Genomic DNA, 27416 nt, shown 5'->3' with positions numbered 1-27416 from the left:
CTTCTGGACTTGGAACCATGCCACGCACCAACCCATCTATTTAACCCCAGCCTAATCGCAGGACGACTTACCATGACCAAATAACTTTCCAACCAATACATCTTTTGGATTGTGGGAGGAAACTGGAGCACCTGGAAGAAATGGGGAGGATGTGCAAATTACAGACAGCGACAGGAGTCGAACCCGGATCACTGGTACTTTAAAGTGAAAACAAGAATGCTTAATCAACTAATAAATAGACAAGATTACTCAAATATTACTGAAATATTGTAAAACATTGTGCTAACCACTATACTACTCTGCCACCCATTTTGTGTGTGTTGATCTGGCTTTCCAGCATTTACAGAATTTCTTGTGTTTATGGTTAAAGATCACAAATGGTCATGAAGTGTTATGGCAAAGGGAACTTTTGAGGTGGAGAAGAGAAATAAAATTAGCCAAGGAACTGAATTACACAGCATCATGTTATAATTCACCATATCCGAGACATTGTTATGAGCCTTTCCAAATGCGACACAATATCTGTAACTTTGATGTGGTATTGGATAATAGACAAACTCAATACGATTAGACAAAACAAACTCAGATTTATGTAAGGGAATTGCCTTTGACAAACCTACGGGAATATCTCAAAGTTGGAACAGGTCGAAGACAAAAAATAGGATAATTGGATCCTATTGATTGGATATTGATCCTATAGTGTATTGATTGATATTGGTTGATTGATCCTATAGTGTATTGGATTTTTGAAAGGTCTTTGAGTCCAAAAATAACGGTCTAGTATATGGAATTAAAGCACATGGAATTGTGAATAATATACTGGCAGTTTGAAAACTGGTTGACAGATGGGAAGCAGAGAGCAAGAATAAACAGATCTTTTCCACGGTGGCATTGATTGACTAGTGGGATACCTCAGTGATCAGTTATGGGGCTCCAACTAATCACAATATACACTCATTGCCCACTTTATTAAGTACACCCATTTTTTTTAGGCATCCGTTAGTCTCGAGAGACCATGGATTTGCACCTTGGAAGGCTTCCAGGGTGCAGGCCTGGGCAGGGTTGTATGGGAGACCGGCAGTTGCCCAAGCTGCAAGTCTCCCCTCTTCACGCCACTGATGTTGTCCAAGGGAAGGGCACTAGGACCCAAGCAGCTTGGCACCGGTGATGTCGCAGAGCAATATGTTGTTAAGTGCCTTGCTCAAGGACACAAACACGCTGCCTCAGCTGAGGCTCGAACCAGTGACCTTCAGGTTACTAGTCCGATGCCTTATCCACTAGGCCACGAGCACACACGGTACACCCATACACTTGCTCATTAATGCAAATACCTAATCAGCCAATTATGTGTCAGCAACTCAATGCATAAAAGCATGCAGACATGCTCAAGAGGTTCAGCTATTGTTCAGACCAAATATCTGAATGGGGAAGAAATGTGATCCAAGTAACTTTGACTGTGGAATGATTGTTGGTGCTAGATGGGGTGGTTTGAGTATCTCAGAAAATCTCCTGGGATTTTTATATTCAGCAGTGTCTGGGGTTTACTGAAAATAGTGCAAAGAAAACACCCAGTGAAGCAGCAGTTTTCTGGGTGAAAACACCTTGTTAATGAGAGAGAGAGGTTAGAGGAAAATGGCCAGGCTGGTTCAAGCTGACAGGAAGGTGGCAGTAACCGCACATTACAACAGTGGTGTGCACAGGAACATCTCTGAACACACAACACGTCGAGCCTTGAAGTGGATAGGCTACAGCAGCAGAAGACCACGCACATACACTCAGTGGCCACATTATTAGGTACCAAAGGGAGTATTTCAGATTTTGCCTCTGACGTAAATCTGGGTGATAAGGAAAATGCAAAGAGGTTTCAGGGTGATCTGGACATGTTGAGTTCATGAACAGACACATGACAAGAGCAGGATAACATAGATAAATGTGAAGTAATCCAGTTTGGTTGGAAAAATAGGAAAGCAGAGTAATGTTTAAAGTTTCAAGGTTAAGTTTACTGTCATGCACAAGTATATACATACCCAGGTGCAAGAAAAAACCTATTTTAAATAACAATAGATTGTGAAACATTGATGTATGAAGGAACTTGGATATGCTTGTTAATTGAAAGGAAATGTGAAGCAGTTGGCAGTTAAGAATCCAAATGGTCTTGGTCTTCATTTCAAGAGCTAAGATTCTTGCAACAACTATGCATGCAAGACTTTGGTGATTTGACTGTTGAGTATTATGTTCAGTTTGGCCTTCTTACTTTAGAAATGATTTACTTGGCATTGAGGGAAAATAGATTTGTTTTACTGGACCAATTCTGGGGACAACAGGACTGCCATTTGAAGAGAAATTTATTGGATTAGATCTGTAGTCCTTTGAGTTCAGAAGAATTGCAAATTGCAAAACTCTAAAAGGACTGAAAGGATGTAGACAACACACAAAATGCTGGTGGAACACAGCAGGCCAGACAGTATCTAGAAGGAGAAGCTCTGTTGACGTTTCGGGCCAAGACCTTTCGTCAGGTGGATGTAGGTCGAGATTATTCTGAGATTAGCTCTTAAATCTCTATCTATATCCAGCCTGTAAAGTCTTTCTAAAAAAGAAAAGGGTGGTATGGTAGTGTAGCAGTTTGCATAATGTTTTTGCATCACTAGCTCTAAGATCAGTGTTCAACTCTTGCTGCTGTCTGTAAAATTTCCAGGATTATCAGTCGTTCAGGAATGACCTGTTTAGTCTGTTATAATTCCTGTGAAAACACATTCCCATTGAGGCTGCTGCTGAATGGCTTAAAGAGGCTCTGTGTGAGAGACTTTCCTACCCCAGTGAAGAGCCAGAGCAGACTTCCAATTGGACAAAGGTATTAGGTCAAACAAGTACTTTGCATGAGCTTGTGGAATCTGACCAACTGGCCTTAAAGTGACCTCCAGAAGCTGCTCTAAAAAAAGGTTCCCAAGACTGTTTTAAGTATCTGTGTGCTTTGGTTTTGGAAGGACCAAATGTGGGGTTCCTGACTCAACAAAATATTTGTGGCTACAGTTCACTTATCCTCTTCCTTCCTTCCATTCAGGTCTATCCTGTGAGGGGAGGATTTAGGCTCCTCCTGTGGCAGAATGTTTTTTTTCTGTATATTTTCTAATAATTGCTGCATTTACTGCAGGATTATAGTAGATAAAGGTAAACGTAATCTTTCTTAGGGCTGCGGAATAAAGAACTGGAGGGAATGGGTTTAGGATGATCTTATGTATTTAATATTTCAGAAATATTTTAGAAGTATTGTAAATTGTTTGAGTGAACATCCTTGTTCATTTGAAACAATTCATATGGGTTATATGTATAAATATGTGAACTGCATATGTCATCATATTCCCGCGATACATGCAAGCCTGGCTTTAAGTAAATGCAAAGCTAAACCCACATTTTCTGACTCCCATGTCTTCCTTTGAATTAGTTTAATGCTTTGACGTTACAAAACATAACATTGATGATGAGGTATTTTTAAAACGAACCCGGGATGGCTACCGACTCATACAAGTGCCGCGAGATGTTCCAGTTAAAAAGAAAAGCACTGTGAGGAATGGCCAAACAGAGCAGCATGTGTAGGATATGACTGAGTCTTAAAAAAAGTTTAAAAACCTAATCATTCACAGGTCCATAAAGAATAAGTACTTGGTGATAATAATCATACAAACAGAGCAGAAATGGCTGGCTACATCAGAAAATTGATGCATTTGATTACACAAAAGATAACTAGAATATGTATTATGAGCAAATTCAACAATATTTTGAAGCAAGTAAAATAATGAGATTGAGTACCAATTTTGCTGGAATCATTGGGTTTAAAGGCATATCACACAAAATGCTGGTGGAATGCAGCAGGCCAGGCAGCATCTATAGGAAGAACCGCTGTCGACATTTCGGGCAGAGACGCTTCATCGGGACTAACTCAAACGTTAGTCCTGACGAAGGGTCTTGGCCCGAATCATCGACAGTGCTTTTTCCTATAGATGCAGCCTGGCCTGCTGTGTTCCACCAGCATTTTGTGTGTGTTGCTTGAATTTCCAGCATCCGCAGATTTCCTTGTGTTTGCGTTTAAAGGCATATACTTCCTTTCAAAGTTTAACTGCTCCAACCAAACTAGCAGAAATGACCTTTGCCGATATTGTGAAAGTAATACAGGAGCAATTAGAACCAAAGCCATTGTTGACTGCAGAATGCTTCAGGTTTCATAAGTGGAATCTAAAGGAAGGGGATTCCATTTTAGAGTCGGTGGCTGAATTGAAGAGATTGAGCAATGTCAGTTCAGGGATGGGCTTAATGATGTACTAAGAGATCATTTAGTTTGTGGAGTCTTACAAGAAAGCATTCAAACACAGCTCCTACCTGAAGAACAACCCACATTTAAAAGAGCAGTTGAAATCACTGTTTTAATGGAAACTACGGACAGAGGTGCAATTGAGTTGTGGTCAGGAATGAAAGTGAGTGCAAACAATGTTTAAACAGAAACCGGCCTGTCCAAATAAATCGTGTTACCCTTGTGGCAGGGGCTCACGTACACCAGACTATTGCAGGTTTAAGTGTGTAACTTGTAGGAAATGCCACAAAGTATGACACAGACAAATAGTACATTGGGCAGACAAAAATAAATTGACTGCACAGGGAAAAGAAAAAGCTAAAGTATCAAGTTACAGTTTCAAGTAGAGCACTAATCTGCATTCTGTTGATGAAAAGTCCAACAATGATGACAGTGGCACAGGACTGGGTAGCCATGAGATTTACAATGTGAAAGCTAACAGTAGACAAGCAATATGGCTTACACCAGATGTGAACGGCAGATTAATTAAGATGGAATTGAACACTGTTTCAGTCATTTCACAAAATGAGTTTGAACAGCAGTTCAAGGCTACTAAACTGAAGCCTGCAAATGTCTAGCTAAGAACTTGATTGGAGATCTATAGAACCATAGATCACATAACCATAGAACATTACTGCACAGAAACAGGCCTTCTGGCCCTTCTTGGCTGTGCCAAACTATTTTTCTGCCTAGTTCCACTGACCTGCACCTGGGCCATGTCCCTCCAAACCCCTCTCATCTATGTATCTGTCCAAGTTTTTCTTAAATGTTAAAAGTGAGCCTGCGTTCACCTCTTCATCTGGCAGCTCATTCCACACTCCCACCACTTTCTGTATGAAGAAGCCCCCTGCTAATGTTCCCTTTAAACTTTCCCCCTTCACCCTTAACCTATGACCTCTGGTCTTTTTTCTCCCCTAACCTCAGTGGAAAAAGCCTGCTTGCATTCACTGTATCTATACCCATCATAATTTTATACACCTCTATCAAATCACCCCTCATTCTCCTACACTCCAGGGAATGAAGTCCTAACCTATTCAACCTTTCTCTGTAACTCAGTTTCTTAAGTCCCGGCAACATCCGTGTAAACCTTCTCTGCACTCTTTCAACCTTACTAATATCCTTCCTGTAATTAGGTGACCAAAACTGCACATGATCTATCCATGATTTGTTGTCACATCCCCTGCAATGAAGCTAACTGAAAGTGAATTAAGAAATGTACTGGATGATGCCACAAGTGACATAGAAAATGGACAAGTGTCTCCATTCCAAACACCATGATCAATTGCCCAACAAAGGACAAGCAGGTGTTGGTGCCAACCTCAGTGCCTTTGGTTGGAAAGCATATTGGACCAAGGAAGGACCATGCTGCTCAAAGGAAGCAAGGCAGTGATGAAAGCAGTAGTCCAACTGCAACTATTTTTGTAGGCAATGTATCTGAGAAATCTTCTGATACATTAAACAGGCAGTTACATGCGAAATTTGGCTTTGTTTTAAGCTGGAAGAGAGTTCGAGGAGCTTTAGGAAAGGTGCAAGCGTTCAGCTCTTGAGTATAAAGAACCAGACTCTGCTCTGTGTGCATTGAGGTTATTGCAAGAACTTCAAGTGGGAGACAAAAAACTGCTTGCAAAAGTAGATGCAAAGACCAAAGCCCAGCTAGATGAATGGAAGGCCAAAAAGAAAGGAGTCAATGAGGAAACAAAAACAGAGGATTAATTGGATGATAAACACAAAGTACACTGCAGGTGCTGGGATCAAAGTCAGATGATGTGCGTGAGGAAACCAAGAGGAGAGATCAGATTGTAAAGGAAGTGAAGGTAGGATTAATAAGAGAATACTCCAGTGAACTAAATGGAACTTCGCAAGGTCAAGATACACAAAAACTAGAAGAACAACTAGGAGGGAAAAGATAGAGAGAAAGAGAATGGTGTGAAAGAGAGAAAAAGATCATGAGAAAAAAAGAAAGGGATTGAAGTCGATCCAGAGAGAAAAAATGAGCACATTGGTGTTCAAAGCTGTGTGTATCACTTCCTACAGTCTCAGAGTCAACTCCTACAACCACTGCAGAGGAGGCCCCAGAAACTGCGATTGTTTTCCCAGCCACAAGTTTCACCTGCCAGACAGAATGACCTCTCTCGTCAGGAAAGACTTTATCCCACAAGAATAAGACGCCTCCACAGTAATTACATTGCTAGGCCTGAATGGGACAATTTAAAATTTACTAGGCTGTGGATGTCTTTATATAGTAGTTGTGTTATTTAAAATACTGTGTGTATAGTTGAGATGCTTTCTCTATTGGAGTTTATAGCTAAGCAGCAAGGAGTGTTGTGCATTGAATATTTCAGAAATTTGTGGGTAATCTTGTATGAGGGGTGATTGATAAGTTTGTGGCCTAAGGTAGAAGGAGTCAATTTTAGAAAACCTAGCACATTTATTTTTCAACATAGTCCCCTCCTACATTTACACACTTAGTCCAGTGGTTGTGGAGCACACGGATCCCTTCTTTGTAGAAGTGGTCCATAGCAGGGCTGATTGATAAGTTCATGGCCGACAGTAGAAGGAGATGAGTTATTAACTTCAAACTTTCTACATTTTCACTCAGAGTTGAACTGCATGTGCATATAATGAGAGCTGTATAACTCATCTCCTTCTACGCAAGGCCACGAACTTACCAGTCACCCCTGCTGTGGACCACTTCTGGACATGTGCGTAAATGTAGGAAAAATAAATGTGCTAGGTTTTCTAAAATTGACTCCTACCCTAGGTCACAAACTTATCAATCACTGTGTGTGTGTGTGTGTGTGTGTGTGTGTGTGTTTAAGCAATTTTGTTTGTTTAAAGAATTAATTATGGGTTATATGTAAAAATATATGAATTACTAATGTCACCATGCTATCACGTGATACATGAATGCCTCGCTTAAAGTAAACACGAAGTTAGATCCACATTCCCAGATTCCCATGTCTTCCTTTGAACTAGTTTAATGTTTGGAAGCTACAAAACATACCAGGCAAGAGCAGAAAGATTTAACAGGAACCTGAGGGGCAGTTTTGTCACCAAGTGGTGGTGCATATATGGAATGAGCTCTCCCAGGAAGTAACTGAGGCAGGTACATTATAAACATTTGTACATGGATAGGAAGGGCTTAGAGGGATATGGGTCAAATATAGAGAAATGGGATTAGCTGAGGTGGGAATTTTGCTCGGCATGGACCAGTTAGGCTAACAGGCCTGTTTCTGTGCTGTATGACTCTGTGACTCTATGACTTGATAATGGCAGCCATTTTATACATCATCCTAGTGAATGTCACTCATATGACTGTGTCATGAATTTGCTTGACATGAATGAAATTTCACCCTCACTTAGATATGTCCTGGCTTGATAATTATACTCTTTGTATTTTAATATATTTCACATAACACATCAGTGACTTTACTCCAAAAGTATTTTAAGAAGTTTTCAAAACTAGGAAGATTTTATTTAATTTTTATTTTTATTTAGCGATACAATGTGAAGTAGGCCCTTCTGGCCCTTTGTGCCACTTTAACCCAGCAACTCTTGATAACCCCGATTTAACCTTAACCTAATCAAGGGACAATGACCAATTAATCACCAGGGTACATCTTTGGATTGTGGGAAGAAACCAGAGCCCCCTGGGTGAAAACCCAGACATTCCTCAGGGAAGATGTACAGACTCCTTACAAAGGGTGATGGGATTGAACTCTGACACCCCCAGCTGTATTAGCGTCACGCTATCACTACATTATCATGGTAAAAGGATCATTTGTTTTTAGTTTACCTTTAATGTGCACGGGGGGGGGGGGGGCAATTGATAAGTTCATGGCCTAAGGTAGAAGGAGTCAGTTTTTAGAAAACCTGGCAAATTTATTTTTCAGCATAGTTCCCTCCTACATTACACACACAGTCCAGCGGTCGTGGAGCATACAGATCCTGGACCTCCAGTAAGTGTCCACAGCAGGGGTGATTAATAAGTTTGTGGCCTAAGGTAGAAGGAGATGAGTTATTAACTTCAAACTTTCTGCATAATCACTCAGAGTTGACCTGCATGTGCTAGTAACGAGAGCTGTATAACTCATCTCCTTCTGCCTTAGGCCACGAACTTATCAATCACCCATCTGTGGACTCTTTCTGGAAATCCAAGATCCGTATGCTCCACGACCGCTGGACTAAGTGTGTAAATGTAGGAGGGGACTTTGTTGAAAAATAAATGTGCTAGGTTTTCTAAAATTGACTCCTTCTACCTTAGGCCATGGACTTATCAATCACCCCTTGTACATTCAGGATAGGTCGATCAGAATTTAGGAAACCCAGTCAGCATTTCTCACTTCAGTTCAAAGCTGATCATGTCACTGTCCTGCCCTGGGTCGAACCTGAACTCTCTACTTTCGTGCTGTAATGTTCTGATTGTGTTATAGGAAGAAATATGGAAAGAGCATTACAGTAACAAAATGAGAGTTACAAGGTTCTGAGAACAGGCGTAGTCTAGCCGATGGGAAAGTGAACGAGATCCAACTGAGGATTGCTAATTTCAGAAAAAATGTCGTTACAGAATTAGAGTTAGTGATAGAAGAACCTGAATCCAACAAATATGATTAAGCTCCTTCCTCCCAATGGGATAAAGCTGCAGACTTGGTTCCTGCAGGCTCTTTCATCAACCCATATAATGCAATATTGAAAAGCTTTTCTGTACAGCTTGCCAGCTGAGGGCCTTCACACACAATTGGCAACTTTCGATTCAGAGTTTGAGGCTGCTCCCCACTTTCGTGGCCCCAGGGGTTCCTGAGGAAGGCAGTGAAGCTCGGCCTCGTCTGTGAGTGCCACAGATGGTCTGTCTGAGATTTTAAAAGGTGGGTGTTTAAAAGTTCTACAGCGATCGTTGAACCTCACTGAACCTGTTTGTGTAAAGCATTCTTTGCTGAAAGCCAGTAAGCACATCGGACAAAAAAAAATCTCCGCACTCCATTCACCCGCAGTTTAGTGCAGACTAGATTTTCATACAATCAGTAATGTTTCAGAGCCTTTGTGTCAATGAACTACACATAGAACAGCTTTGACCCAGTAAAGATTTTAACATAATTTATTTCAAAAACTAAATATCCCTTAAAAGCTCAGTGTGTTGTAATGTACTGAAATCATTTCAGACAAGCGAGGAGACAGATGGTACTAGCTATTCATCACACCGGTAACCTGCTCATTTTCATGGGATTTTCCACAATTTAGGCTTATTAGATGGTTAAAAATTTACTTGCACTTCAATGAACAAACTCTAATGCCCCCCAGTGTTTTTACTGTCTATTCAGCACATTGCAACCTAATCTCTTCCCTATCTATTTGAATAGTGAGTACCTGCTTGCTTCTGGAGAGGCAAGACAACTTGACTAAATGCAACCTAATTTGTATATTTAACTGCGTAAGTGCACCTGGTGTTAAATTTGCTTTCTGATGGTATTGATCACTGTAGTCTCCTGGTAACCAAATGAACTGAAGAACTGGTGAAAGAAGGCGTAGCTTTTGTTGTCACACGTACATCCTAGCATACAGTGAAATGTGCAGTTTGCATCACAGCAAACTAAGTCAGCGACGATTGAGCTGGGTACCCCACAAGTGCCACCATGCTTCTGGCGCTAGTAACGCATGCCTGTGACTCACTAAGCCTAACCCGAACCACACCTCACTGGAATGTTGGGGAAACTGGATCACTCAAGGAAACCCACATGGCCAGTGTCAAAGTGCATTTATTATCAAAGTACAGTACGCATGCAGTACACAACCCTGAGAATCGTCTTCCTCACAGACAGTCACGAAACAAAGAAACTCCATGGACCCTGTTCAAAGAAACATCAAACACCCAACATGCAAAAAAAAACACTAATCACACAAATGGCAATAAAACAAGTTTTAAAAAAAAATCACAGAACATAAAACATCAAACCACAGAGTCACTGGAACAGTCTAGGAACGTTCAGGTTAGTTCTGTTCAGGTCAATTTAGCGCTGTGTCATTCGTTGACTGCAGGCCGCAGAGCCAGTCCACCCCGATCAAAATCGCACAAAAGAAAGGAGTAACCAGAAACTAGCGACACATCATAATGTAATCTGCAGAGTCCTCTAAGAATGAGACCAATCCACAAATCGTGTCGATTAAACCTTGCCGAAGACCCAAGAGTCCAGCTCCATCTTCTGGCAGTATCGAGCAAGGGGGGGGGGGAGGGGAGGAGAGAGGGAGAGGGAGAGAGAGAGGACGTCGGTGCTTTCCACTGGCAGCGGGGAAAATATACAAATCTCTTACACACGGCAGTGAGAATTGCACTTTAATTTTACGGTGTTATGCTAACCCCAATGACATTATACCATCCCAAATCAGAATTTCACTGTGGAAGGAATAGAAACAGACTTCTACAATGGTTTTTCAGAACAATGGTGTAAAAATTCCTTCTAAGTAAGCAACAGGCAAAACGCTCTGTCTTCAGGTAAGTGGAGGTCTACCCGATTGGACTTAATTCAGAGAACACTGTTCTGTGTATCAGAAGTTAACCAAAACTCAGGGTGGAGGAGCAACACCTCATATTCTATCTTGGTAGTCTCCAACCTGATGGCATGAACATGGAATTCTCCTTCCGGTAATTCTATTTCCTCCTCCTTCCCACTTCTTCCATTCTGTATGTTGGCTTCTTACCTCTTCCAGTCCTGAGGAAGGGCTTCTGTTCAAAGTTTTGTCTGTTTATTAATTTCCATAGAGGCTGACTGACCTGCTGAGTTCCTCCAGCACTTTTTTGCGTGTGTTGCTTTGGACTTCCAGCACCTGCAGAATCTCTTGTGTTTATTTGGAGAGTCTCGATCTCTGAATCAAGAAGTCAACCAAAACTACGTATACTTTTCTAATTTTGCTTCGTAACACTGGATGTGTATTTGAATGAAGTCAGACTCTGGATGTCAATTTGAAAATTTGCCCAGCCAAATACTATTTAAAAAAAGTTATTGATGCATGAATGGGAAGAGCTTCCAGAATGCTATGAAATTTGGAAATGTATACTTACAAGACCACCAGGGAAGGCAGAGCCACAGGACTAAATATCAAGAATATTGGACACAGGGTGGCTATGCTTGTAATAAAGTTGAAATTTGCAGACCTAACTAGATATAGTAAGAACAAAATGAATTATAGCACTATGACTGTTCTGGCAATTGGATGGGTCTTACAACTAAATATTTACAAATTGTACAGCAAAGAAGTGTGATTTACACAATTTAGTAAGAGCTCTACCAGGTGATAATTTGAACAGCAACACATTCAAAATGCTGTAAGAACTCAGCAGGTCAGGCTTTGGAAATGAATAAACAGTTGATGTTTCGGGCTGAGACACTTCTTCAGAACTGGCTGAAGATCATTTGAACGGGATACTTTTCATCTGAAAGCTTCACTACAGAGGCCAAATTGAAAAGGGCAAACAATGCAGGACTGAAGGTGCTGCATTTAAATGTGCGTAGCATTCGGAATACGATGGATGAACTTGTGGCTCAATTAGAGATTGGTCGGTATGATGTGGGCATCACTGAGTCGTGGCTGAACGAAGGCCATAGTTGGGAGCTTAACATAAAAAGCTATACTTTATATCAAAGGCAAGGTTGGTGGTCTGTCTCTGTTGGTAAGAGATGGAATTACATCTTTAGAAAGAGGTGACATAGGGTAGGAGAAAGTTGAATCTTTGTGGCTGGAGTTAAGAAACTGCAAGCTAAAAGAAACACATTATGGGAACCATATATAGGCCTCTAAATGGTAGCCAAGATGTAGGGTTGAGATTGCAAAGGGGGCTGGAAAAGACATGTTATAAATGTAATGTCACATTTGTAATGGGGGGGGGGCTTCAATACACAAGGGGATTGGGAAAATCAGGTTGGTGTTGGATCACAAGACAGAGAATTTGTTGAATGCCTAAGAGGTGGCTTTTTAGTGCAGCTTGTCCTTGAGTCTACTCAGGGAAAGGTTATCTTAGACTGGGTGTTGTGTAATAACCCAGATCTTATTAGGGAGCTTAATGTAAAGGAACCCTTAGGAGACAGTGATTATATATGATTGAATTCATACTGCAATTGGAGAGGGAGAAGCTTAAGTCAGGTGAATCAGTATCACAATGGAATAGAGGGAATTACAGAGGCATGAGAGAGGAACTTGGCCAGGTGGATTGGAGGAGGATACTGGTGGGGATGTAGGCAGAGCAGAGATGGCTGAAGTTTCTGGGAGTAATTTACGAGCTGCAGGACTAACATGTCCCACAGAAGAAGTAGTTCTCAAATGGCAGGGGTCGGCAACTCTGGCTGACAAGGGAAGTTAAGGACAGCGTAAAAGCTGAGGAAAAGGCATGTAAGGCAGCAAAAGTGAGTGGGAATTTAGATGACTGGGAAGCTTTTAAAATCCAACAAAAGGCAACTAAAAAAGCTATAAGAAGGAAAAAGATTAAATATGCTGGCAAACTAGCTGATAATAAAAAGCAGTTCAGCGATGGGGGGAAAATGAAGTTGAGTGAAGTTATCTCCTTTGGTTCAAGAGCTGAAGATTGAGGGGTAGCAAATGTTCCTGAAGCTGGTGGTGTGAGTCCTGAGACTCCTGTACCTTCTTCCTGATGGCAGCAGCGAGAAGAGAGCATGTCCTGATGATGGATGTTGCTTTCCTGTGATAATGCTCTCTGTAGATGTGCTCAGTGGTGGGAAGGATTTACCTGTGTTAAACTAGGATGTATACACCCTCATTTAATGGGTTAATTCAAAAACCCACTCCACATGCCAGACCTGTACTATTATCTTCAAACATGTAGTATTGCTCTTTCCAGACCACTGATTTTGAATGTAGACAAGGGGAAGTGATTTATCTGTATTAGATATTTGGTGTAGTAGTATTTGTTTAGGAACACAGAAAGATCATATATCATAATTGTTCTGGGTGTGTAGCTATATCAAAACTAATCATTCCTTTATGGGTTTGGAAAGGTCACACATAATGTTTACTATGGCCTGAAGCCAAGGATGGTGATGCAATGATTGAATTCCATACGAGATGTGGAATGCAGGACTGGATTCAATGTCTAGCAGGGACGGATGACAAATGGCTCTCTGACCTGGTCTGTTCTGTCTTGCAGCTACAAGACACACTGTGAAGGGAAAGCAGATCAATTCTAAATGGAGTTTATTTTTTCCCCAAATTTGGCCAGGCTAACAAGCCACTGTGAAATTCAACCATAAGTTGGTAACAGAAACCCGGTGCAACAAGGCTCGCAAAATGAGCTGCTGAACAGAGTTTCAGAGAAATTCATGGAAAAATGTACTGGAGAAACTTTACAGCTGGAAAGATGATGAATAATCTTTCTGAAAGTTTGTTTGAACTAATTTCAATGAGTATCCTTTGAGCAGCAGGTGCTAATTGCAAGTTCTTGACTTTCAGGAAATATATATACACACACACACACACACACATATATATAGCTAGGGAGCCTAAGATTTTTGCACAGTACTGTATTTGTCAATGTGGAATGGAGAGCAAGTTTGTAAATCTGGTTAGAGCAAAGGATGATGGGAATGGTGAGGGTGGTGCGCCATGGGAAGGGTGTGTGACAGGTGGCAGAGAAGGAGTGCCAAGGACGGTATAGTGCAACACATAAAATTACTACAGTACTGTGCAAAAGTCTTAGGCACTCTAGCTACATATATATGCCTAAGACTTTTGCACAGTACTGTATTATGAGTAAATTTGGAGATATAGTAAAACCACATATTCATGACTACATATGGTGAAGTTGTTAAATTTAATATGCATGTATGTTTTAGAGTGTTTCAACAGTAACTGCACCATGAAACGGTAATTAGTACAAGGCTGGAGTGGAGATATGTCTCTACCAAAGGAGGTGTACGGTGCTCCTTCCCTCTGCTAGCCTGCAGGTCACCCTTGGGCAAGGTGTAGCACCAGCTTAGCCCCCGATCAGGGTCATGTGAAGCCATGAGAGCAGCTGGTGTGTATCACAAGTCCTGGTTATGTGACCACTGATACCAGGCAGACAATCTCTGAAGAGTATTGATAATGGCTGGGGTCACCCGTCTTGTAAAGACACTGCCCAGAAGAAGGCATGGCAAACCTCCTCTTATGTCGAAAAATTTGCTAAGAGCAATAATGGCCATGGAAAGACCATGATGATCTATGCCATATGACATGGCACATAATGATGATGATGCCATTAAAATAGTATGTTATTCAGAGGAACATGGTAGTGCACTGGTTATGCTGCAGAATTAGTATCCAGAGGTCTGGACTATTGACCTGGTGATATAAGTTTGAATCCCACCACACTAAACAAGCAAGTTAATTTCCAGTAATTAAATAAATCTGAAAGAAAATGCTAGAATCAATAGAAATTGACCATGAAATGACTAGACTGTTGATATAAAACATCTGGTTTCCTAACGTCCATCAACGAGGGAGAACTGCCGTATGAACCTGGAATATAACTTTAGATCCACAGCAATATCTTAACTCTGCATGGCCCTCGGTAATGGTCTGACTAACCAATCAGTTCAGGAGTAGTTATTGCATAAACTAAAATAACAGGTTTCATGACTGACATTCAAACTATCCAAGTGTCATTCTGAAATACTCACAAATAACTTCTGTTAAAACAAAGAGTTAACTGTAAAGTGAATAAATTGTAAAATATAATTCAAATATTTGAAATATCATTGGACTAAAATTAAATTTATTAACGGTGACAATTCTGAGAATTTCAATTTGCCATTTGCGAGATTTGTTGTTTTTGTGCGAGGGAGCGGGGCTGGTGTTTTTCTTTGAATGACTACCATAGTTTTGTGGCCATCTGGAGAAGACAAATTTCAGAGTTGTATATTGCACACATACTTTGATGATAAATGAACATTTGAACCTTGGAATTTCACTTCAGATTGCATTGAAATGCCCATTTTGGAGTATTTCAAGGAAATGGAACCACATAACTTGTCAATAATTCTGACAAATACATCATTTTTCCTTTCCATAAATGATGTGATAATATATTTAAAAGGAGAAAATAATGAACTTGGATCTTGCTAAGTATTGCTTATGTTTAAACTACGCATTCAATTTATTTTATGTAATGGAATATCAGCCACTCAGGAAGAACTGAAAACCAAATCATTCATATGCTGAGTATCAAAATCCTTCAGAGTTTCACACTTGAAAAACTTCAGTTCAATTTGAACTAAAACAAAATGAACTCAAGAGCATAAATGGAGCTGGATTATGATCTTAGTAGCTAAGAACATAATGGGAAGTTATCTGGAATTCTTTTGACTTTTAAAACTAAGGAACAAGTATGCTGTGGTAAACAGGATGGACGGATGCTGTTTAACACACTGTTGAAACAATACCACTGTATGCAGATACACCACTCTGATGTCTTTAGTCATTAAGTAAAAACAATACAAACATCGTGCATTTTCTAAAACTATTATTTAACTGTTAAAGCAGAAGATCCCCAACATTTTAAGATTTAAAACATGAAGAAATCTGTAGACTGTCAGGGGTAAGTTATTTTACTCAGAGAGTGGTGAGTGCGTGGAATGGGCTGCCGGCAAAGGTGGTGGAGGCAGATACGATTGGATCTTTTAAGAGACTTTTGGATAGGTACATGGAGCTTAGTAAAATAGAGGGCTATGGGTAAGCCTAGTAATTTCTAAGGTAGGGACATGTTCAGCACAACCTTGTCGACTGAAGGGCCTTATTGAGCTGTAGGTTTTCTATGTTTCTATGCTGGAAATCAAAGGCAACATGCACAAAGTACTGGAGGAACTCAGCAGGTCAGTCAACATCTATGGAAATGAATAAACAGTCAACACTTCGGCTGAGAGCCTTCTTTAGGATCTTCTTCAAATTTTAAGATCTGTGTCTTTAATAGCATGTGGTTTTGCTATATTTATGTAACATCTGCAGAGAAAAATTCAGAGATTAAGTTCTCTGCCTGATGTAAAAGAATACACACGTCATGAATATTTCAGATATTTTAGAGAGTTATTCTTGTTCTTTCTTTAAGGAACTTTGTGAATGTGACAATAACGGCGTGATTTATCATCTCTAATGCATAATGAAAATATTTTTAAAACAAACGCAGTTAAACTTCCTGAGATAATTGAGACTGCTCTATCCACTGAAGAATTAACTTTCTGGTAAATGATGTGCTTCATCCATCGGAGGTAAATCACATTCCACAGTTTCTGATTTTTGGATTGTTGGAAAAAAGAACAATTTTTTTTTTCCATAATTGAATATCTCAGCTTGCCAAACCCCTCCAACAGACAAAGAGTTTGTGATCATCAAAAACGATCACATATTGGATGTAACGTAATTCCTCTTGTCCAAAATAAGAAGGTAAAAAAGTGAAAAAGTTTTAGACTGATGACCCATGATCATTAAATGAAGAGTCCTAATGAGTCAAGTTACAAAGGGTTGGAAGATTTAACTCAACTTCATGTATTGGAATGAATAGAATTCCGATACATTGACAATTGTTGCACAAAATGTTTTCAGTAATTAACTGGATTTACAGTACTGTGCAAAAATCTTAGTCACATATCCTCTGAGCAGCAGGTACTAATTGCAAGTTCTTGTATATTCAGGAAATTTGGTAGCTATAACTTGGCATGTACAGTATTGTACAAAATGTCTTGCGCACACACACACATATATATAGCTAGGGTGCCTAAGACTTTGGCATAGTACTGTATTTGTCAAAGTGGAGCAGAGAGCAAGTTTGTAAATCTGGTGAAAGCAAAGGGTGTTGGGAATGGTGATGGTGGAACTCCAGGGGAGGGATGTAGGACAGGTGGCAAAGAAGGAGTGCCAGGGGTGGGGGTGCAGACACACACACAGCTCTGAGACTCCAGGCAAGACCATTTGATTCCAAACAATGAGGGGCACAGATAGGGTAAATGCAAGCAGGCTTTTTCTACTGAGGTTGGATGGGACCACAACTAAAGGTCATGGGTTAAGGGTGAAAGGTAAAAAGTTTAAGGGGAACGTGAGGGGAAACTTCTCCACTCAGAGGGCCATGAGTGTGGAACGAGTTACCAGTGCAAGTGGTGCATGTGAGCTCGATTTCAACGTTTAAGTGCCGGTTGGACAGAAGGGATTTGGAGGGCTATGGTGCTGGTGCAGGTCAATGGGAGTAGGCAGTTTAAATGGTTTTGGCATGGAGTAGATGGGCGAAGGTCCTGTTTCAGAGCTGTACTTTTCTAGGACTCTACGACTCTGTTTCTAATTGGTTTATTGATCATTACAGAATGCCTCTCTGGTGCTTCCTGCTCCCTCCACTCTCCCTTCCCTTTTCCCAACCATAATTCCACTGTCCTTGCCCCTGTACCACTCTCAATCCACAAGAGAAACCCATCTTAGAATCGGGTTTATCATCGCCAGCAGTACAGCGCAATACGTAAAATTACTACAGTACTGTCTTAGGCACCCTAGCTGTACGAGAGGTGATTGATAAGTTTGTGACCTCAGATAGAGGGAGTCAGTTTTAGAAAACCTAGCACATTTATTTTTCAACTTAGACCCCTCCTACATTTACACACTTAGTCCAGCGGTCGTGGACCATATGGATCTTGGACCTCCAGAAAGTGTCCACAGCAGGGGTGATTGATAGGTTCGTGGCCTAAGGTAGAAGGAGGTGAGTTATACAGCTCTCGTTACATGCACATGCAGGTCAACTCTTCGAGTGATTATGCAGAAAGTTTGAAGTTAATAACTTTCAGGGGTGATTGATAAGTTTGTAAAATAGGTAGAAGGAGATGAGATTATTAACTTCAAACTTTCTGCATAATCACTCAGAGTTGACCTGCATGTGCATGTAACGAGAGCTGTATATCTCATCTCCTTCTACCTTAGGCCACAAACTTATCAATCACGCCCCCCCGTATATACTGTAAGTGCCTTTTGCACTGTACATTAAAGATTCAGTCATCTAATCCTTTGCTCACTGTTATTTAAGTATTAGCTACCTGTTAATACAAGTATGATACAGTCTCATTTATTGAGCTACATAGTTAATGATCAATAATGAAAAATTTAAATTAATTAATTTATCAGACACAAAAGGGAGTGGCAGATACGACCAGCCCTCCAGTGTGCTCCTTTGTTATTCTTCCAATAGCTACAGTCACATGTAAAAGTCCTAGGCACATATACATAACTAAGGTGCCTAAGACTTTTGCACAGTTCTGTAATAATTTTATGTATTCCACTGTACTGCTGCCACAAAAAAAAACAAATTTCATGACGTATGATAAACCTGACTCTGATATGGGTCTTTATTGTGGACTGAGAGTGGGAAGGGAGCAAGGAGAGGAGAATCATGGTTGGGAAAAGGGGAAGGAGGAGGGGAGGGAGCGGGAAGCACCAGAGAGACGGTCTATAATGATCAATAAACTAATTGTTTGGAATCAAATAACGCTGCCTGGTGTCTCTGAGTTGTGTGTGCCTGCAGCCACTCCACTCCTGCCCTGGTACTCCTCTACCACTTGTCCCACACCTCTCCCATTGCATTCCACCCTCACCGATATAAAAGACAGAAGATTTGATAGAGGTATACAAAATTATGAATTTTATAGATAGGGTAAGTGCAAGCAGGCTTTTCCATGTGGTTGGGTGGGGCTACAACTAGAGGTCACAGATTAAAGGTAAAAGGTGTAGTTTAAGGGGAATATGAGGAGAAGGTTCTTCACTCAGAGAGGGTGGTGAGAGTGTGGAATGAGCTACCAGCACGAGTGGTGCATGAGAGCTCGATTTTAATGTTTAAGAGCAGTTTGGACAGGTAAATGTGTGGTAGGGGTAAGGAGAGCTGTGGTCCTGGTGCAAATCGATGGGAGTACCGTTTAAGTAGTTTGGTACGGCTTAGATGGGCCAAAGGGCCTGTTTCTCTGCTGTAATTTTCTATGACTCTATAATACAGTAAAAATTAAAAAAGGAACACAATGCATGTAAAAGGAATCCATGTAAATAACAGTTACTTGCATGGACTGTATGTACATAAATTGACAGTAGGTGAGGTGTAAGTAGTGGTAGTGGGGGCTGGTGGGGGGGGGGGGGTTAATGGGTGGCGGTGTTGATCAGCCTGACGGCTTAAGGGGAAGTAACAGTCAACAGTTTGAAGTTGTCGAAGTTTCAGTAATAGCTTGGGGTAGGTTTTTTAAAAGGACCAATGGGGTGCAGTAAAATTCCAGATACATACTGTACATCAGGTACAATAGAAATCAAAAAAGTTAATGGGATGGTAGTGTATATAACTCAAAGATCATGATGTTAACCGGAAGAGTTATACTACAGCTATACAAATCTCTGGTTAGACTAGGTCCAGAAAGCTGTGTGCATTTCTAATCACCATACCCTATTAAAAACATGTTAAACTTGTTGGATGGACTTGACTACTGACTGACTTTAATTTTCTTAGGGTGGAAATGACTAATACAAGGAGCCATAACTTTAAGGTGTTGGGAGGAAAGTATGGGGGGGGGGGGAATGGTACAATATTTCTTGACACAGCGAGAGGTAGATACATGGAATGTGCTGACAGGGGAGGTTGTGGAAGCAGATTGACTGGGACATTTAATTGGGAATTTTAATAAGGCCACGGATGAAAGAGAAATGAAGGACTGTGGGAGGGAAGGGTTAGATTGATCTTGGAGTAGGTGAAAGGGCTAGCACAACATTGTGGGCTGAAGGGCCTGTACTGAGCTGTACTGTTTTATGCAATGCAGCTGAATATGAGTTTATGACAACACAATGAACATATTAAATTTTGAGTTTCCAATTCATGAAAATGGCCACTAAAAGTTATGCAAACCAGTGAAATCAGGGTATAGACTCAGGTTCTGGTTTCTTCAGAATATAAATAATTTAAAATATTTACTGATATACTTATAATTAAATAATTATAATTATAAGTAAAAGAGGCAGTATGATAGTGTAGCGGCTAGCACATTGCTTTACAGTGCCAGCAAATCAGGTTCAATTCCTGTCACTGCCTGTAAGGAGTTTGTACGTTCTCCCCGTGACCACATGAATTTCCTCCAGGTGCTCTGGTTTCCTACCACAGTCCAAAGACACACTGGTTGGTAGGTTGATTGGTCATTGTAAATTGTCCCGTGATTAGGCTCGGGTTAAATCAGGGGATTGCTGAGCGGCCCAGCTCCACATTGCATCTCAATGAGTTAAAAATAAATAATTATTTAATTATTACTTATTTATTATTACGTTCCAGCGGTTGAAATTTCACCTTAGGTCGTGGAGCTTCCTGAATGCGCACAGATGTTGGAAACTCCCAATAGGAAATAATCGGAGTGATATGCACGAATGTGAAGATCTGACAATCAGAAAGGTTGTGAATGGCGAAACGGCCGAGTGTTGTGGCAATATCTGAGGGCAAAGCCCATCTCTGCCTGACTATTTACAAACTTTGTGCAAGAGATCCCAGAAGCTCATGTTGCATGGAACATTATTTACATTTTTTTCCAAAAGAATCCTAATTTTCCTGCCCTACTGATAGTAGAGAATTGTGTGGCAACGGAACAGCAAAACCAAGTGGAAATTCCAGGTCTTGATGTTTATGTAGTGTTAAGTGAAAACACTGAAAATTGCCTGGTGTAAATATGTCAGCTGATGTTGCTGATAATGGGCAATAAGCACTGAATACATAATGAGCTTCAAGTGCATGGAGCTGAACTAGACACTAATCACAAAAAGCTTTAGAAGTTCCACGTGTTGTTGGCCATGCCGTTCTACTGGGATACATAGGACATCTGTTTCTACTTCAGGAAGATGATCCATATTTAAGTTATAATATTTCAGTCTTTGCAGTCAAAACTCTGTTGTTCTATTTAAACAAGCACATTCTAAGTTCTTAATTGCCCTGCTTCATAATATTTCCCCAATTATTTGTCTTCCGAGCTGGCATGCAAATCCATCTGTTGATTTATCGATGAATGTGCAGAAACAGAAATTTTATTTCTGGTGTGGAAAGATTTTTAAAGGAATGGTAGAAGTAAAAGGCTGTGAGTGCTTTTGCCATCTGTATGATCAGAATGACAAATATTTATGAAATCCATAAATGAAAATTGTTTTCTTAAATAATCCTCAACAATTCTTTCCCCTCCCCCAAACCTATGAACACGATCCTTTGTATCGTAGAACCTGAGAAACAATTCTCAGCTGGAACATGTTCAAAAAAAACCAAAGCTGATCTCAGCCTAGCCCGTTAAACAGCTTGTGAAGTAGTCCACTCTCTCTTACTTACTCTCAGACACACACACACACACACACTCATAAACACTCACACATGCATGCCCCTTTCGCAGTCGGCTGACAAAGTGACTTTCTCTTTCTCTCTCTCTCTCTCTCTCTCTCTCTCTCTATCTTTCTCTCTCTCTGCTGTGAAGCTTGAAGTTGCAAACTGTAAAGGAGAAAAGTTCTCTTGCTCTTCATAAAGACCTGTACAGACGAGCATCCAGAAGAAATTTCACTATCACGTCGAGAAAACTTATCCTTTCATTTCTAAATGAGATCCAGCCAACTTGCAAAGGTAGGAAACTTCAGTCTCCATTTCTTCATTTTGTCTGTATATCGATTTCATGCTACGCATATTAAGCTGAGGAAACTGCTGTATTTATGCAGAAGGAAAATAGTTTAAGCTTGTATGGTAAGGCATAACCAAATAGAAATGGATCAAACAAATTGTTTTGCAACTATTTGCTATTTAGAAGAAAAGGCTCAATAAATCAAAAAAAATTGATTACTCATTTTTTAAATAAGCATAAAACTTCTTATTATCACAGCTAAAGATGCCAACAGGTTTTAGTCCTATTAATAAAGGTATTGCGTGAAACTAAAATAAGAAGCTATTAAAAAAACTCTTTCAATGACAGTGGACATGACATATGAACAAAGAATTCTCTGTGTGGCTCCAGACAACAGAATGTAATACGGAATATTAGTTGCTTACTATTCTTAAATATGTGCTGTTGTCGTTACAGAGCTAGACATTGATCATTATGATGAATGAGTTAGTTCTTTAGTATTAGCTTGTGGCCTTGAATGTGTGCCGAAATCCAGATGACTTTTAAAGGAGTCCCTGTCATTTATTCCCAATGGACCTAGTGTCACTTTTTTAAGAGAGGGAAGTCCTGAGTTATGTTGATCACACAGTTGATGCAACATAAACTGTGCATTATCTGATCATTACTGCTTTGGTGCATTTTGGCTGGCAGCTGCACTGCATTGGCAGTGAGTTGCCTTGGGATATCCTGAGATGGTGAAAAGTATTAGATGTGAGATTTAGATGTGAGGTTTCTCTTCCTTTATTTTCTTCTTTGAATCATGGTGCAATTCTGATTTCAGGTGCAAAATAGATAAGCAAATTGGGACAACTCAAAATTGTTTTCTCTATCCTCTCTCTAAACCTTTCTCTATCTGTTGCACCACTTCAAAATCTTTGTTTGATGTCCTGTTAGCCTGGCCCTGCCCTATGCAGCCATTTCTTGAATTTGAACTGTATTCAGAGTTCGTTTGTTTCCAGTTCGTCTGATTTTAAAAGTGATTGGCAAATGTGACTCGTGCTGAAATTCAAAATCAAAGACAGTGCAGGTAGGGTCATTTACACCTGTTTATTGTGGGGATATAACTCTTCAAGGCTGGTCTTATTCAGACAGTGAGTCTGTGAAAATTCTTCATCATGAATGGCTGCTGTACCTTCAGTCTTCAATCTTCAGAACAGAAGAGAAAGGGTCTTGTCCGGTGCTCTCAAATACTGTACAATCCCTGCTTTAAGAAAGGTACAAATTGCGTAATCCAAAGGGTGTAGAGTGTAGTTCCCCTATTGCTTTAAAATCCACGTGGCTAGAAATTGTAAAACACCTGTTTCAATGTGTTCACCAGATGAGAAATCTGTGGAATGGAAAGATGGCTCATGAGCGATTGGTAGATATAAGGGTCGGGCTGATCTCTTGGTGTGTTGTCACGGATTTGTAGTATAGGGAGATCACACAAGTCAGTGGCACTAAGACTGTAATATAGTCTGAAATCCAGTCCACTGGCTGTGATTAATTGAGCAGGCAGATTTTAATACATTGCTGTGTGTTTAATGTCACTAGTTCTGTGAATTTCTTGGCATTTGTACTCCTGTACTGAACAATAAGTATCAAATTGACTTTTGGGCTTAATCTGATCTTTGCAAAAATGTGCCTAGTTGGTCTGACTGACTACTGTTTCAGAAGTGCTGGAACACTGCAGTAATACACGGGTTACCAGCATTTCTTACGCTTTACCAAACAGCCCTTCTCAGTGTTGACTCTCTACGTTTCATTGAATATAAATCGCTGGCTGCTTTGGGAAATATTTCACAAGGTCTAGGGAAATCTATAAGGAGCTGTGCATTGAGGAACTAGCTACCAGCAGTACCATCACGTGCTGTGAATTATTTCCCGATGCTGCAATGCAGATGTTGAATTCCTATTGTATCTCGTCATATTCCTTAAATGGAAATTAATGTGCAGTTTTGGCTTTGACATACATCAATTATAAAATAAAGGGGTATTTCTGTGATGTAGGTTTATTGTATGCTAATGATGAAAGAAATGGTTTCAAACAGTTTAATGTGATCTAGTATTGCGATCTGCACTAGATAACCCCAGCATGAAAACAACAAACTCAATGTATTAAGTGCAATATGTCTGTTATCCTTTACTATTACCAATAAGCCTGCATAAAATCTGTTTTCTTTCATAAATAACCATCAGGCTTACTTGGGCAAAAAGTGAATTAATTCATTAAAATTCTAAAGCAAAATTACTTGTTTTAGATGGCGACAATGTTACAGTGAGCCAAAATATTCCCAAGCACATTTGTTTTGAATTATGAGGGTTTTAAAGTACAGATATGTCTTGAATGTGATTGCATCAAAGGAAAGTAGGGAAGGTTTTCAGGAACTGATTGAAATTTGAAAACAACATTGTTGTTATAACTCAGTGACCAGGATAGGGAACATCATTTAAACCCCATACGTAGTTTTGTTGTAAAGTACCAAAGTTTCAGAATTGATTTTTTGTGGTATTGCTGCTTTTATATTAGGAAAGAAGGAATAATGCATCTGAAATGCATTTAGACTTTAGTTCAGTTCCCAGAGCTATTAATTCTAATGCTGATAGTTCACTTGATTTCCTGGTATTAAGTATTTGGTTAATGCTAAAATGTTAAACAGAAAAAATCTGGATCTACAAATGATCAAATCTAACCTTTCGATATGATTCTATTATTATAAAATGATTACGTCATGGAAAGGTACAGCACAGAGACAGGCCCTTAGGTCCATCTAATCCATGCCAAACCATTAAAACTGCCTACTCACATTGAACTGGACCACAGCCCTCCATACCCCTACCATCCATGTACCTATCCAAACTTCTCTTAAGTATTGAAATTGAGCTTGCATGCACCACTTGTGCTGGCAGCTCATTCCACACTCTCACCACCCTCTCTGAGTGAAGAAGTTTCCCTCATGCTCCCCTTAAACTTCTCCCCTTTTTTCTTATCTCTAGCTGTCATCCCACTCTATCTCAGTGGAAAAAGTCTGCTTGCATTTACCCTATCTATATCCCCATAACTTTGTATCGTTCGCTCGTTATGTGCCATGTATGGGCGATCATTGTCTGTCCATGACTATAATTGTTCCAACAAATTTTTCTCTAGAAGTGGTTTGCCGTTGCCTTCTTCTGGGCAGTGTCTTTCCAAGACGGGTGACCCCAGCCAACATCAATACACTTCAGAGATTGTCTGCCTGTTGTCAGTGGTCACATAATCAGGACTTGTGATCTGCACCAGCTGCTCCCATTGATTGTGAGGATAAGCAGGTGCTACACCTTGCCCAAGGGGGACCTGCAGACTAGTGGAGGGAAAGAGCACCTTACACCTCTTTAGTAGGTACTTATCTTCACCCTGCCACCATGCTACCAATTTTGTACACTCCTATCAAATAGGTAATTTGAATATTTAATTATTTGTTTATTCATTGGGAAGTAGGCATTATTGCCAAGGCTATCATTTATTGTTCATCCCTCATTGCCGTTGAGAAGGTGGGGACGGTGAGCAGCTGGCAGGAGGTACATCCTTGGAATGGCTGGGTAGGGAATTGTGGGATTCAGTGTTGTTGAAGGAATAGCATCCTATTTGGGATCAGGAATAACTTGGAGAGGGACTGCGAGGCGAAGATATTGCCATATGCCTGAAACTTGAATTATTCGATGGTGGCGCAAGTCATGGGAAAGGAGATTAGTCAGATAAGGAGGCCCGGTAGTGTAGTGGTCAGCGCGATGCTTTACAGTACAGGAGCTGGGATCCCTCAGGTTGGCCGACATTGAGCTCAATGCTGACTGGCAACTCCTTGGAATGCTGTTGGTGTCAGTCTCTACCATTCCTTTGGATTCATCAGCTGCATGGAGAGGGGGAGCCTGTCACTTGGGCAACAGCTCGCTCTCCTGCCCCTGGCTTGTGTATCATGTAAACAGCCAGGACGCAATATCCATGGTCAACCATGACCAACGGGGGGCCCTCACCCCACCTTTCACAACACTGGCAGTGCCGTAGAGCGTGGTGTGGAATAGTCCCCGTGAGCCACTCTGCCCGGCAACTCCCAGTTTAACCCTTGCCTTATCACGGGACAATTTACAATGACCAATTAACCTGGCCTGTGGGAGGAAGCCAGAGCTTCTGGGAGAACATGCCAACTCCTTACAGGCAGCAGCGGGTATTGAACCCGGGTCGCTGATACTGTAAAGCATTGTGCTTACCACTACACGACCGTGCTTGACTTGAGGTGCTACATAATATGACTAATGAATCTTGGTCAAGGAGGGACCTTTTCCTCACGTTCTCCTTTGATTCAGCTGCAGCAGCTCTCCAGGCCGAAGGATACGGACCGTTTTGGGGTCAGAGCACTGTGTATGTGCGTGGGTGGGGGAGAGGAATGGGGGGCTCGCTTTGCTGTTGTTGTTTCGTTCTGCCGGGCATTGTGGGCATGTTATGCTGGCGATGGAATGTGTGATGACACTTGCCGGCTGCCCGCAGCACAACCCTAGGTGTGCTGCTTATTGATGCATTTCATGGTGTGTTTTGATGCCCACGTAATAAATAAACTCGAATCTTGCATTGTAATCTTTCCCATGAAGTCACTGCCTCTCAAATCTGTCAGCAGCCTCCAGTCCATTCCCTGTCTCCTGGTATTTCAAAGTACAAAGTTCAGAGTAAGTATATTACTGAAGTGCATTTATGTTACCTTATGCAATCCATTTTCTCGTGGTGAATCCAGAAAACCTGATAGAATCAATGAAAGAAGGCAACCAAAAGGACGAACAACCAATATGCATAAACAAAACCAAACTGTGCAAATACAAAAGAAAGAAAAAAAAGCAATAAATATTAAGAACATGAGATGAAGAGTCCTTAAAAGTGAGTCCGTAGGCGGTGGGAACAGTTAGTAATGGGGCGAGTGATGTAATCTCTACACGGTTACAGGAAGAACGTACAAACTCCTTATAGACAGTGGCAGAAATGAACCCGGTTTGCTGGCACTTTAACATTGTTATGCTGACTTCCACATTACTGCGACGCCCCAAAAATTCTCCCTTTGCCACCACTTGCCAATGCCAACATATGTATGAACTGGACACATAATTAATACTTCATGGGATGAGTTTCAGCACAAGAGATGACAATTTATCACACACTATTACTTCAAACTAGTTGAAAATCAACCTCAGGAAAATTATATTCAAAACTAGTCTACCATCTGACTCAACGTTTTCCTTGATTATTGGTCATGATTGGGCCAAGAAATATATCTTTGAATGATTATTGTTGTTTTAGAATGGGTAATGTAAGCATGAGAAATTGCTGTTGTCTGGGGTAATGTTTCCCGTCTGAATTTTTAGGCTGGAACTGGCTGTTAAGGGGTGAGAAACAGTGGACCATTGAATTAATG

The 27416-nt window shown here is 40.6% G+C and overlaps 1 protein-coding gene across 46 annotated transcripts in view; it reads left to right on the top strand.

Annotated features, from left to right (window-relative positions):
* LOC132383513 (collagen alpha-2(VIII) chain-like) overlaps positions 1–27416 on the top strand; it is a 395145-nt gene that overhangs the window by 162891 nt on the left and 204838 nt on the right. For 8 of the 46 annotated variants that reach the window (XR_009508698.1, XM_059954589.1, XM_059954587.1 and 5 more), the window contains 2 exons: positions 16431–16590; positions 20652–21968. The exons of 33 other annotated variants lie outside the window; for them this stretch is intronic. Coding sequence is in view for 11 of the 13 variants with exons in the window: in XM_059954589.1 (XP_059810572.1) it covers positions 21945–21968 (24 nt within the window). In the remaining 2 variants the exon portion in view is untranslated. Of the gene's footprint in view, positions 1–9058; positions 9211–16430; positions 16591–20651; positions 21969–27416 lie in introns of those variants that run through there. 5 more of the 46 variants (XM_059954586.1, XM_059954593.1, XM_059954594.1 and 2 more) reach the window with 3 other exon arrangements.

This window comes from Hypanus sabinus, chromosome 30 (genome assembly GCF_030144855.1).
Source record: "Hypanus sabinus isolate sHypSab1 chromosome 30, sHypSab1.hap1, whole genome shotgun sequence".
In the NCBI taxonomy this organism is placed as follows: domain Eukaryota; kingdom Metazoa; phylum Chordata; class Chondrichthyes; order Myliobatiformes; family Dasyatidae; genus Hypanus; species Hypanus sabinus.
This window is presented reverse-complemented; position numbering and strand designations above follow the sequence as displayed.